A 14,787-nucleotide genomic window follows, 5' to 3' on the forward strand; every position below is an offset into this window, starting at 1 on the left:
GAGACCAGCAGCGTTGTTGTCATGACGTCTCATAAAGCTGGTGGACGTGAAGCAGAGCTCCTATTTTGTGGACAATTTTTTCTTGATTGAAATGACCAATCAATTGTCTTGAAAGAAATGATCTTTGTGAATGAAATGTGAATTAAGTCCATTTTGACTGTTGTCTAAAACATTTGAGAACAAGTCACAAGTTAGAGACCTGCTGTTTGGAGCATTTCACTCCTCCACTCCTTTTTGTTTGCAACAGTGGAATCAGCATTAGATAATTCCCCTTCATTTTCAGTGTTTTCAGAGTTATCAAATGAAGTCTAGGGAGTGGCGTCTTCCGTCTTTTCTACCTAGTTAATTTCTTGGTTGTATGAGTTTCCACAATTACATCTGATTTATTCATTTATTCATTTACTTGTTTCTCTACTTGAACATGTTGTGCTGGGTTCATCCCTGTAAAAACACACATTTCCCAAACTCTCCCTTGTCCCAGAATCAGGCCAGTGCTGTAAAGTACTGCCTTACTATACTTTGGAATCTTTGATGGTAATGGAATGGTCTGGAATCACATGACTTGGAAACTTGCCACATTGCTTTTGAATCCTGGGCATATAGTAGGCGGTTGAGTCTTTAAATCTGTTACTTAGTATTAGTAACTGTAAACTCCAGCAGCCAGTGTGACTGGTGACTGCTGTGCTGGGCTATCTAGCTAAGAAAACCTCCAGGCTGCTTCATTCCTGTGTCTTTTACAAAAGCTAAATCAGATTGATGTAAAGGCCATAGTAAAATTTACTGGAGTGCTAAAAGGCTTGAAATTCCAAGAATAAATCATTAGTTTTATCACATGTAGTTAAAAAAAAAAAGGACCTAGGACATTTCCTCCTCAGAATTAGTACATCTGGCTCGATGAGATGTCTCACACGGTAAAGTGCTTGCGACAAAGTCTGACAACCTAAGTTTGTCTTCAGGACTCAGGTGGTGGGTGAGAACTGATTCCCAAGTACCTCTACTCCATGGCATAGGTCCCTGTCACACATATAAATAATGAATATAATAAAAGCTTGAATTTAGTACAACTGCAGGTTATGTTTAATATATAGAATAACCTGGGTTTCCATGTCTGTGTAGCCCTTTTCCCTCATTGGAGAAAATGGGCAGAGGGAAGCATCAGTGTCTCATTTTGCACAAAGCTTAAACTTATTTAAATCTGGTCAAATATGACCAGTGTCTGTCATCTGGGGCAACTGAGGTTAGGCTCGTTAGAAAGGTTATCAGTAAGGAAATAAGAACCTGGTCCTAAGTTTCCAAGAAAAAGACGAAGAAAAGTGGAAGATAGTACAGCTTGTTTAGACCTCTACCTTATAGTTTAAAGCAAATCTCTTGGGACATTTTGGTTTCTTATTTCTCCTATGCTTGATTATACCTTATATCAGTGGTTCTCAACCTTCCTGATGCTGTGACGCTTTAATACAGTTCCTCATGTTGTGGTGACCCCAACCACAAAATTATTTTTGTTGCTACATCATTACTGTAAGATTGCTACTGTTGTAAATCATAATGTAAATGTCTGTGTTTTCCGATGGTCTCAGGAAGCCCCCATCAAAGGGTCTTTTGACCCCGAAGGGGTTGCAACCTACAGGTTAAGAACCAATGCCTTTAAACATACAGTGATTAAAAGGTGGCTGGTAAATTTTTTTCAGAGTGAAATGAGCTCATAGTAAAATTGAAGATCTGCCTTGACTGGTTTTAAATTGGTTTTCAGCTTTTTAGAAATGTATACAACAGCCATTTAATATCACAGAGAAACACCAGAACGAATGCCTCATGCAGAAGCAGGACAGGATGGTGATTTGAAAAGTAGTACCAGTTAGAGAGTGTAACTGAGGGAGGATGTGATGACGCACACTTGTAATCCAAGACAAGTAAGAGGCTGGAAAGTTGCTAAGATCCAGCTTGCTCTGCATGATTGAGTTCCAGGCTGGTCAGAGCTACATAGCATAAAAGGACCTGTCTCAAAACAAAACCATGCATAGATATATACAGTATATGTGTACGTATATGTTTTGGTTTTACTGCTGTGAACAGACATCATGACTAAAGCAACTCTTATAAGGGCAACATTTAATTAGGACTGGCTTACAGGTTCAGAGGTTCAGCCCATTATCATCTAGGTAGGAGCATGGCAGCATCCAGGCAGACAGGGAGCAGGAGATGCTGAGTGGTCTACATCTTGTTCTGAAGGCAAACAGGAGAAAACTGGCTTCCAGGCAGCTAGGATGAGGGTCTTAAAACCCACCCCCACAGTGACACACTTACTCCTACAAAGCCACACTTACTCCAACAAGGCCACACCTCTAAATAGTGCCACTCCCTGGGCCAAGCATATACAAACCATGACAGTATATTTGTATATATACACATTTTTATATACTACATATGTGTAATAGCAATATAGTGTATAATATGTACTCCTGAGTGTGTGTGTGTGTGAGAGAGAGAGAGAGAGAGAGAGAGAGAGAGAGAGAGAAGACAAAATAAGATGATGTTAGCTCTTGATTCAATTTACTGAAAAAATGGTGCTCTCAAGTCAGTCTGTTCCACCGTTCTCCTGGGCTCTCACCAGAGTTCTGCCATTTTCCTCTTGATGGCCCAGAAGCAGTGCTACTCCCAGAATAACGTGGCAAACACAGCTCTGGTCCTCATCTCTTTTCTCAAATAAACATAAAGTAAAAGAACCCAAGCACATTATCCTTTTGAAATCAGTGGGATGAAAATGAGCATTTCTGCTCTTCTGTAGCAGTTTGCAACTCTTTAAAGGCTAATTATAATTTAAACCCCAGGAAGTCATCTTGCTGCAGAAACTATTCTAAATCTCAGGAGCTATGGCACAGGCCTCTTGTCATACATTATGTTCCCACCAGTATCAGTCATAACCGAAATGCACATCCCTGTGGTTGGAACAGCTAGCTAGCTAGCTGATGGCTGGGAACTCTCTTGTCCTGGCCACAGAGTGTGTGTGCCCACCAGTGTGGGCAAATGATGTACTTAGCTGTGTGTATGTCTGCCTTCTTAGTAGCTGCTTAAAAACTAAAGGATCGATGCTAGATTTATCTGCAAGCAAGAACCTGCAGTTGTGTTACAATGAAAACGCATTTCATATTGAAATGTTGGCTGTTCCAGCATGTCATTTTCTAAGAAAAGTAACAGTTTCAAACTGTAAAGGTGAATTAAGTTGATTAATGTGTTAACTTGGGATTTTTATCAAGTGTAACAGTAGTACCTCAGCCTGTCCCCAGAAACTCCTTGTATGCTTCCACGTAAGAGGATGTGTATTTTAGTCCCCTACATTTTTTCTGCGTTTTGTGCATTTTCTTATTTTGCAGTATTCACTTGTCTGCATGGTTAGCTTTGTCTCTCTGCAGACTTGGTTTCCCCTTTGTAATCAGCCTCTCAGATGATTGTTCATTTGAAGTGATTAGTTTTCCAGCAAGTTGCTGTTCGCGGATAACTAGTTCATGAAGGTCTGCAGACACTAGGGTGCGTTTTGGGTTTTTTGTTTGTTTGTTTGGTTTTGGTTTTGGGTTTTTATCCTTACTTTTATGTTTTTAGAGACAAGATGGCCATGTAGCCCAGTCTAGTCTCAAACTCATGATCTCCCTGCCTGATCCTGCTAAGTGCTGGGATTGCACAATTGTCTTATCATTTCATTTGTTGTCATTGGCAGGTGGAACTAAGGGAATACAGATCTCCTATTCTGAATTCATTTTCTAGATAGACTACAGTTGATGTAGACAAGAAATACCAGTATGAGAAATTCTGAATGACTCCAGTTCACATGCCGCCCTCCAGTGTACTCAGGCAGTCTATTGAGGGTGATTTGTCATCCTTTTGTAATCTAGATGTGTTACTTGTTTGGAAACTTAAGCAGTTTAAAGTGTCATGTGATGCATACATGTTGCTAGAACACTGACAGTTGATGGAGAGTGTGTGCCAGACTCAGAAGGGTTGGGGCTGTGTCTGTTTTCTTACCCCTCTACATGGTCTATCACAATATTCAATTAGGCTCTCAAACAAATCATTGTTGAATACCCAACTGCCTACTTTTGGCAATTTGTTGTAAAACTGCTTCCTAATGAAGTACAGGACTTAAAGGATTTAAATAACTATTTTGTTTTTGGTAGGCTCTTTGATTTGTAAAGGACAAAAAAGACTAAAGTTACCCACTACCAAGGGGAGAGAGGAAGGAAAAGAATGAATTTCAATGACCATGCTTCAGCTCTCCTTTTTCCAGGAATCCATAGCAACGCCTCGGGCTTCTCTGTTGACACCCATCCTGGGCTTTCCTTTTGTTTCCTCTCGCCTCTGCATTTGAGCAGCATTTTGTTTCTCTTGGCTCTGTGATTGCATCATGTTCACATAACTACTGTATAGTCCTGAGAAATTATTAATGTGCGCTAATTAGTCTAACTTGGTTTGGACAGAACTTATATACCTAGGAATCCATGGGTATACCGGTGAGTAGCCAATCCTTTCCATGGGCTACCCAATCAGCTTCTGGTTTGATTGTTGGGGTCTTAGCATAGGCTGTAGCCAAGAGACTGGATCATAGAGAGAAGACTTTGTCACTTTCAGATAAGGAACCACCTGAGTTACTTTCTTACCTTAGAAGTTTCCTCAGAGCTAGAGAAAGGACCCAAAGAGCTGAAGGGGTGTGCAGCCCCATAGGAGGAACAATAATATGAACCAACCAGAACCCCCAGAGCTCCCAGGGACTAAAACACCAACCAAAGAATACACATGGAGGGACTCAAGGCTCCAGCTGCACATGTAGCAGAGGATGGCCTTGTGGGACATCAGTGAGAGGAGGAGCCCTTGGTCTTGTGAAGGCTCGATGCCCCAGTATAGGGGAATGCCAGGGCAGGGAAGCAGGAGTGAGTGGGTTAGTGGGCAGGGGGAGGAGGGATGGGATAGGGGGATTTTTGGAGGGAAAATGAGGAAAGGGGATAAAATATGAAATGTAAATAAAGAAAATATCTAATAATAATAAAGAAGTTTCCTCAGGAGATTTTGAGGCACCTGAAGCTTTTAAACCAAGCTTTTCTAGTAGCCACAAGGTCTCTAATATTTTTCTGATTATTTTATTATATAATATCCTTAATATTCCTATTGAGTCTGTAACCATGCTGCTGTCCATAGTGTTATCTTGTGGTATCAGAGGACTGATTCTTAACTCAGAGTGTTACTTTTATCTGAGAAAATCAAGTGGCCATTTTCCTGCATCTCTTTTCCTGGCTAAGGAGTTCAAGGGGCCTGTTTGGTCTATTTCTGACCTAACCTCACCCATGGAGAAGGAAGCAATCTCATTAACAATTTCATAATTTATATAGAGAGACAGTATGAACAAAAATATTAGTATTCCTCAACAATGTCCTACTGTAGCAGTGTACCAACAGCTATGAATTGATTGTGAAGGTTAAGGGCTTTTCCTCATGTAAAGTGTGAGCTAAGGCCCTGCGGTAAATGATAACTGAGTCTCCCCCGGCAATGAGGTAGAGGCCTGTCCCTTTAGCTCACATAAACACAACTGGTGCTGCTCTGGGTTTTCTTTGATCTGAACCCCAGACTTCTTTGAGTTTTACATAATTATATTGACTTATTTATTTTAGTACGTTGGCTGAAAATATCTACCAATTTAAATTTTCTTGGTAAGTCATCTTAATACATTGAACTTTTCTTTTACAAACAGGACAAAAGAATCCGAGTGTCTCAACCCCTGACAAGAGGACCAAGTGCCTTTATTCCAGAGAAGGAAGTATGTTCATTTGTTTTTAATACATTGTCTAGTCAAAAACTAACTCTAAAGCTGCATCTATTTTTCCATTTAAAAGTAGATGTGCTTTGCTCTTTAGTGTGTTGTTAGTCATGTCAGAAAAACACAGAGTTGTTTTTTCAGATTCATTAAGACAGTCTAAAGGTTTTTAAGGTTCAAAGAGACCAGCATTTCACAGTACTTAAATCACATAATTGGGATAAACAGTGTTTTGAAGTAAAACATGAGTTTGCAACTACACCTTTAAAGGACAGTAGACAGACAGTGCTTTCATTACTGGTAGTTACTCTTCTCATTTACACATTAGATTGACAGGATCCCACAAACGCTCCAACACAACAATTGTGCATCTTTGGTAAGGATTTGGTAACAAGATGTTAACTGTCAGGTATGAAGGTTGTCAGTGGCACAGTAAGGTTTTTGCTTGCTTTGTTGGTGTATATCTTGAGGTATGGGGTCTGTATGCATTCCTAGATGCCCCTTAGCTGTCACCAGGCTGAGGACTATTGTTAAGGACATACTTGTCTGCTTAAGGAGTGCCTGGGACACACGGATGCAGTTGTCTCATAGGTGTGCTCTCTGTGTGTGCACAAACATTTTTATCTTAAATAACTAGGAGCCTTGCTTCACTTTCCTGTCCCTGATTTAGTGGCCTTCGCATTGAACCAGAACTCAAGTGAAAGTGGTGTGTGTCCAGCGGTCAGATGTGGCAGTGTAGTGTACAAGAGGCACTATACTATATTGCACGTGCCTCTTTGCCTTGTGGCTCAGGGTTGCACTTGCAGGTTTATGGCCTAACATATGAGGGGCCTCCTGAGTCATTTTTGTAGCATTTATCTGAAGATAATCTAATTTTTTAGGATCTAATGCAGCATATGAATCTAGTAACGTTTTGTGAAAGTCTTGTGAGAACTAAGAAACATCTGGAAAAAAACAAATCAAACATAGGAAAGAACTCTAGCCCTAATTATATTTGGGCCTGGATCCTTGTTGTTTTTTACCTATCAGCTCAGTCCCCGTGGTTGACAGAACAGGGAGATGGACCAAATGAAAGTCCCCAGAGTCCGATAATGAACTGAGGTGAAGTTTCCTTTTGTGTTTATCCCAGGATAACTAGCATTTCTCACTTTCAGATACACTCCATTTAAGATTAAGTCTTTCTACATAAACAGTTCCTTTGTATAATTTGTACTTCCCTGGGGTAACAGGAACTAGGAAGCCAGCTCTGAGGAGTTTCCCAACGACAGTGTCAGTCTTTAAAGGACCAAACCTTTGGACTTCATGAGATCTGTCAAAACCAGTTTGCTATTAACTAGATGTACCAAGTTGAGCTAAATCCAGTATCTGCTTCCTTATCTCTGAGCTGAGGGGCATGTTCATCCTCCACCCCGAAGTAAACTCTAAAGTGCAAGGGAGACAGAAGCCAGCGATGGGGCCATGCTTCCTGTCCATCCATTCCCGCAGAGCTGGCTCTTGCTTCCCACAGGTGTTAACAGTGTCCTCACACCGACCCACCAACTGTGATGCCAAGCTGGCATGGTGTATAAGGCTACATGTTGTTTTTTCTATTTTGAGAACATTCTTTGGTCCCTAGATGAAGGATGTAAGTCCAGTTTTCATGCCTTATTTTTAGTAATTACTATGGTAGGCTTAAACTTGCAACAGTGGGATCTTGTGTCATTATTAATTTTCATCACAAGTCATCATATATTCCTGTATCTCTAAAGAGATTTCATAAAACTTTCTTAAAATGTTGACTAGCAAAAACAACAAAGAATCAGATATTTGTCAAAAATAATGCAATTAATGTTGTCATTTGATGAGAGTGGCCTGCTAATGCACGTGACCCAGTGCTGCCGGATTCTCCTCACTACACACTTGTGTGACAATGGCCAGGCAAGCCAGCTCTGAAGTCTGCATGCTCGCTACAAAGACAGATGGAGGCTTCTTTCCTCGGCTTCATAGCTGCGTGTTTAATGTTTGATAACTTAACATTTGTTGTTTAATAAATTGTGGTACCAAAGCCAAAACTGAATGGTACTTTCTCTTTTTAAATGTCTGCTTCTAGTATGAGCAACTGCATAATTGCAGTATCTGTTAGCATCAAATGAATATGTATTTCTTCAGTACAGGCAGAGTCCATGTAAACCAAAGCTGTCTTACATCACAGTGTTCACTGCATTCTTTGCTTCTTGGTTGTAAGGTTGTCCAAGCAAATACGGCGGATGAACGAACAAACTTTCTTGTGGAAGAGTACTCTACGTCCGGTCGCCTGGACAACATCACCCAGGTGATGAGCTTGCACGCTCAGTACCTGGAATCTTTCTTACGGAGCCAGTTCTACATGCTGCGTATGGATGGCCCCCTTCCCCTCCCAGACAGGCACTACATTGCCATCATGGTAGGTGCTTACTTCCCATTATTCCCTGCTGTCATGAGCTAGCTTCCACATATTCTGTGTCCCTTCTAAGGTGTGTCTTTAGGAGAGGGTCTGAGTAAGGATGTGAGTTAGAGATGTATGTGTTTTGTGGAGTGTGTGTGTGTGTATATATATATATATATATATATATATATATATATATATATGAGAATGTATATATATATATATATATATATATATATATATATATGAGAATGTATAGGGTGTTTGTGTGGGTATGTGTGAGGTGAGTATGCATATACGCTTGTGTGTATGTGTGTGCATGTTTGTGCATATGTGTGTGAATGTGCATATGTATAGAGAGATGTTATGTGTGCATATATATACATATTAGTATATATACATATATATGTATAAGTGAGTGTGTGCATGTGTGTAAAGCTGAGTGTAGTTACAGGAGGCATGAGTAAAGAAACCTCTGGTATCCCATGGGTACATTCAGAGTGCTTTAAGCCACTTCATATGCTGAGTGTCTCTCCTTTAACCTCCAAAAGAATCAATTTTTCATACTAAGTTTTTTTGATTAAAGATGGCTATTGAGTCCAGAATAATCCCCAACCAGTTTTGCTGTTGTTCTTAGGATCTTCTTCTGCATAAGCTACTCGTGACATCTTCTTAGTCATCTTATCCATGAAGGCAGTCCCTGGTGTGGGGTAGAAGAAAAATACCAGTTGTCATTAGTGACAGATCTTCACGAGAGAAGAGCTACTGAGTAGATCACAGTACTGTGAGTGTAGCTCTTGTTACAGGGTGGCTAATTAGTCAGAGTTAGCTGCAAGTAGAGGGCTAGAGAGCAGGCTGTGATGGAGGTGCTAGAGCTGAGCTCTGCTCTACTTAGACAGCTACTGGGGAAGAGGATGAGGGCAGGAGCCCTTGGGGCTGAGTGTTTGGAGATGTAAAGATGGCAGCCTGGCTGCCCAAGCCAGTAGAGCTGCTCTGGACTCAGCCCAAGTTGTGATGTGCACTTGATGAATACAGTGTTTTTAGCAGGCATTTTCAATGACAGGCTGAAAGCAGATGGGGAGTGCTTGCTCACTGAGACAGAGCACTGAGAAAGAGATTTGAAAGAATAAAACTGGATTATTTTACAGAAAGTAGCTAGCCACAGAAGAGAGGGCAAACGTTCTTAACATGATGGTCCCATTGACAGCACCCAGATGACGTTGACTTCATAAGGAAGGATCAGTGATGTCCATGTCTGAGCAGGTCTCTGATGTCAGCTGTGGCTCCTTCATAAGCATGGGTTCTGAATTGTTAGGATACACATTACTAAGGAGCTCCTGTATTTTAAATAGAACATACTGTATCTTCTCCAGAGCGGACTAATGTGGTGCCTGTGTATTCCCTAAACATAGTGAGGCTAGTTCCAGATCTATGTAGACAAACTCAAGAGGAGTCATTGGGTAAGTATGGTAAGTATTTGTCTTTAAAACTGCAAGTCAGTCTCTTGTATCGACTGAGGTTTCCCTAACAATCTGGTAAACATTTTTGAAGAAGGAGAATCTTGTGAGAAAGGAAGTACTGATTACCCATTTGAGGAAAGACCTGCTCATGACTGTTCTCAGGAGTCTTGTTTCTGTGTTTCAGGCTGCAGCCAGACACCAGTGTTCCTACCTAATAAACATGCATGTGGATGAATTTTTAAAGACCGGAGGGATCGCTGAGTGGCTGAATGGCTTGGAATATGTACCACAAAGACTGAGAAATCTTAATGAAATTAACAAGCTGCTGGCACACCGGCCCTGGCTGATCACAAAAGAGCACATTCAGGTACCGGGGATGTCTACACAGGTTCTGAGGGGTAGCTTGAAGCTTGAGAGTTTGTGGGGTTCTGTTTTGTATAATATTTTTAATTTTTATTCTTGAGATTATAATTTCAACCTTCCTCCCTTCCCCCTATCCGTCTGAACCTTCCAATATACCTCCTTCCTTTCTTTCAAATTCATAACCTCTTTTTTCATTAATTGTTATATGCACATATATATGAATATGAGTATATATGTACATATATACTCAATTTTAAATACCTATGTATAGAAACTTGAAAAATAAGAGATGCTATATTACATTTACAAAAGATAATTAGAAAATTGGTGGGTCTCATTTAAGTGCAAATGAAACCTCACCCTCTACAAGGAGTCACTCATTGGCCTGAACTTGTGCTGTGAGGATACTTGGTATCAAGGAGTGGATAGATCAAGTCTACTAGCATCATGGATGCCTGGCTTCTGGCTACTATTGTCAGTAATATGTGCCCTTTAGTTTTAAATTCCATAATGTGTTCTAAGTCCTTTGCTAGTTTTAACATTTCATAATTTAAGATTCATAAAGAGATGGTTTTACAAATAAAAAATGATTTCCAGCTAGTATGGGAATTACTAGTCAGATTAAAAATAGAGCTGTGAATATGACCTTTGACCCTTTGACCCTTTGCCAGGTGTTCCTTTCAGAGGCCAGGGCTGTCCAGCCATGCTCAGTAGCCCCTCTATTCAGCAGGAGCTTTCGTCTCTATGTCAGACACGTAGTTACTTATAAATGCATATGTATTGTGTTAATACATAGAAATGCCCTTTAAAAATTACCTTAGTGCACCACATATTTTACCCAGTTTCTAACCAAGCAGCTTGTGTCTTTTTTGTTTGTTTGTTTGTTTGTTTGTTTAAACATTAGATATTGATGACTTTGAACTGTGAAGCACAGCACTGTTATAGGTCTGTGTTATGATTCCATGGTGTGTTAGTTGATAATTATTCTTATATCATATCATAATTATTTGTACCAGAATCTTTGGTGAGCTGGAAAGATTAAAACCTAGTCTTGAGTATGCTTGGATTTCAGGGGTAGAGAGACATAAGAGGATATAGTGTGGTCATGTGCTTGGGTTTCAGGGGCAGAGAGACATAAGAGGATACAGTGCGGCCACCCATGAGTTGTGGATAAGCAGCCTAGGATCACAGTGTTGGTTTGGAGGGCTCTTTTGTATGTTTGGTTTGGGCTTCTTTGTTTGTTTTTCAAGATAGTTTCTCTGTGTAGTCCTAGCTGGCCCAGAACTCACTATGTAGACTAGGCTGGCCTCGAAGTCAGAGAACCACCTGTGTGAACCAGCCTCCCTAGTGCTGAGATTAAAGGGATGTGCTACCACTGCCTTGGTGCACTGGGCATGCGATTGCAAGTGTTTGCAGGGGCCAGGGAGGCACAGTGGGTATATGAAGTTTTCTTTTAAAATTGCTGTTTGAGCTAGGACTAAGAATAAGGAGAAGTTTTCAAAATGAGATGAGCTGTTTCCTGTCACAGAGCAGTTTCATAGAGAAGAGCTGCAGTCATATGTGTTGAAACAGTAACTATCAACTACAGGAAACCAAAGTGTAGGGATATATGGATGGTGATTGGTGGGATCTGAAAAGAATCAGATTATCTGGTATAAGCCAGAAAAGGCTCCATTACAGAACCTGTATTTTACCTTTAGAAAGCCATGATCTACTAAGTTATGCTACCCCACAGAAGACATGAAATAAGCTCCAAAGCATTTGCATTCTTTTTAAGGTTCTGTATTTGTATATTTTATTAGCATTATACTACATCTGTATATTGTGTCTAAATTTTATTTAATAAGTGTCTTTATGAACACATGCTGTAGACTTGGGCCCAACTGTTACTGTTGGAAGTACATATGGTGTAAGATGGCTTGTGCCAAGTCTTACTATGAGTATATTTCATCACACAGGGTAGATTGATTACAAATGGTGCCGACCAGCAGGACAGTCAGAGCATGGAACTGAAAACTGATCTCTGTGTACACTTTAGGATTGGGAGACCAAGAAGGGAATAAGGATGGTGACAAATGGGTTTGTTCTTCTGGCATGAGTGTCTCGGAAAACAGGGTTATGACTTAAACATGATGGTGCCAGTTACCAAGGGGTAAGGTGTTTCACTCAGGATGAAAAGGAGAGTCAACATTCAACTGGGAAGGCAGGCACAATGGCACTCTTTCTTAATTCCAGCACTTGGAAATGGAGTTGGGAGGGCTAGCAGTTCAAAGTCCTTCTTGACTACATTACAAGGCAGGCCAGCCTGAGCCTAAGAAGAGATGGAGTGAGGGATAGGAGAGAGGAAGGAAATCAGGCAGTACAAATTAGCAAAAGTCAAGTTGAAAGAACAAATCATCCGCCCAGGTCTTCAGACTGTCTGAGGAAAGAGGACAGCGCAGGATAGGACCAGCCCGCATGTCAACGGCAATGGTGATGATGAAGACCCACTTAAGCATTTAAAGGAAGCTATAGCATGCAGAGGCTCCTTATTGTAACAGATACCTGCAGAGGGGTTGGGGTGGAGCCAGGGATGAACAATTCGACATCAGTTCAGAAATGAGGCAGAGTTCTTAGTACAGGGGACGCCAGGGCAAGAAGGGGGAGTGGGAGGGGGAGGGTATGGGGGACTTTCGGGATAGCATTGGAAATGTAAATGAGGAAAATACCTAAATAAAAAAAATAAATTAAAAAAAAAAAGAAATGAGGCAGTTAGGTGCAGTGTACACTATGCCTGTGTTTTACAGTTAGTATAACAGTATATATAACCTCATAAAATATGAAAATGCCAAAGTAACAGATTTGAGCAGAGGAAAAGTATATGTCCACAACTGTGGTGTATGAAGATGATGAGTATTTTTTAAATAGAGAAAAGAACAGCATTACCCATGTGAATGAACACTGAACTGATGGTAGGAGTCTCTGAGGAATGTGTTCATGGAATTTACCCTTGGAAGTGACCCTGCAAAGAAACAGCTATGGGAGAAAGAATTTATTGTAAGCAATTCTAAGTTGCAGTTCATTAGTGATTGCTAGGAAGTCAAGACAGGCGCTTGAATGATTGCCACATCTACACCTCAGGAGCAGAGAGAGGGAGGATACGATACATACATACACGTGAACTTCTCAGCTGGCTTTGTTCTATGCTCGGCCCAAGTTTAAGATGCGTCTTCAGGTAGTCCAAGTAAGAAACCCTCTCTGTGGGTGCACACTGACATGCTGTAGACTTGACTTTAGAGACAGGGAAGTTCACAGACAAGACTGGGCATCACAAAGCATTGTTGTTTTTAATGTGCTTAGTTCCGGCTCTGTCATTCAGCTATAGGACAAATAAAATAGCATAGGAAAAAGTACACTGACATGTCCCAAGTTCTTATTCTGGGATATTGTCATAGTTTGTCCTGTAGCATGGGGAGGCAGCAGTCTCTACCAGAAGCAATCACAAAGCTACCCAGTTAAACTAGATTTTCACGTGACTGTGGGACAGTTTCCAAAATGCCTGAAGATGAATTGCTTTACTAGGAATTATCTAAGTCCCTTTCAGCTTTAATGTTTCTTGATTCTCTTAACATCTTATTAAAATAGTGTTTTAGAAGTGCAAGAATCATTGCATAATACAGTATTTGTTATAGCCAGTGCCACAGCATAATTATGGTGTGAGGCTTTGGTAGCTTGAACACTACATTATGTGATCAAAGGTCTATCTTTAATGGGTGAAGCATTTTCAAAAAATTTTAGTTTGCTATGCTTACAAGTGAACATGTGATACTATGACTTCCATGTTGACTTTGGCTCCTGTTCTCATTTCAGAAACTTGTCAAAACTGGAGAAAATAATTGGTCCCTGCCTGAGCTAGTGCACGCCGTGGTCCTCTTGGCTCACTATCACGCTTTGGCCAGCTTTGTTTTTGGTAGTGGCATCAATCCAGAGAGAGACCCAGGAATCGCCAATGGGTTCAGACTAATCTCTGTGAGCAGCTTCTGTGTGTGTGACCTGGCCAATGACAACAGCATCGAGAACACCTCCCTGGCGGGCAGCAACTTTGGGGTTGGTTTTCCGAACTGTTTCCCTAGAGAGAGCTCACTTGACAAGATAGGATGTGTGCTTGCAAAGTTCCTTTAGAACTGTCAAAGTTTCATCAATACCTAAAGTGCTGACTTGGTTTTTGTTTTTTGGGTTTTTTTTAATTCTAGGATGTTATTGTACAAAACCTTTGCCATCCATCCCTAACTTTTAAGTTGTTACTATCCTGGGATTCCTGGCACCCCACTTGTAGTCTCCGTGTGAACTTTAAAGACATTATAACCAGGGAGATGAGTTTTCTTTTTTAAATAGAGACACCATATTTATAGAGTTCATGTTCCCACTGATGGTGAAAAAATCATGCTGAAATTTATCGGCTGGATTTCTTTGAATTTCTTTCATGTTTCTTGGCACCTTAAGCAAAATGATATTGCTAGAAATAATAAAAAGAGGGCTGTAATGCCAGAGCCTTGAGCAGCAGATCTCAAAGGGGTGCATCCATCTGTGGGCTGCTGTGCATGCAGCTAAGGAGGCAGAAAGGAGAACATTTGAAACTGCTTCAATTTTCAGTAAATTACAACTTGCTATGTACCAAACACTAGAATTCTATGTTTTTACACACATACATATGTATATATACACACTTTATATTTATAACTGAAGCAGTCTAATACATCTGAAAATATTTGAGTATGTCATCT

The 14,787-nt window shown here is 40.6% G+C and overlaps 1 protein-coding gene across 1 annotated transcript in view; it reads left to right on the forward strand.

The window, feature by feature from the left end:
* Sesn3 (sestrin 3) overlaps positions 1 to 14,787 on the forward strand; it is a 49,911-nt gene that overhangs the window by 24,183 nt on the left and 10,941 nt on the right. Inside the window, exons 2-5 of the mRNA XM_021172724.1 lie at positions 5,735 to 5,800; positions 8,022 to 8,219; positions 9,846 to 10,028; positions 13,874 to 14,110. Of these exons, the coding sequence (XP_021028383.1) occupies positions 5,735 to 5,800; positions 8,022 to 8,219; positions 9,846 to 10,028; positions 13,874 to 14,110 (684 nt within the window). The remainder of the gene's footprint in view (positions 1 to 5,734; positions 5,801 to 8,021; positions 8,220 to 9,845; positions 10,029 to 13,873; positions 14,111 to 14,787) is intronic.

The sequence above is a fragment of the Mus caroli genome, chromosome 9, assembly GCF_900094665.2.
Source record: "Mus caroli chromosome 9, CAROLI_EIJ_v1.1, whole genome shotgun sequence".
NCBI classification, from domain to species: domain Eukaryota; kingdom Metazoa; phylum Chordata; class Mammalia; order Rodentia; family Muridae; genus Mus; species Mus caroli.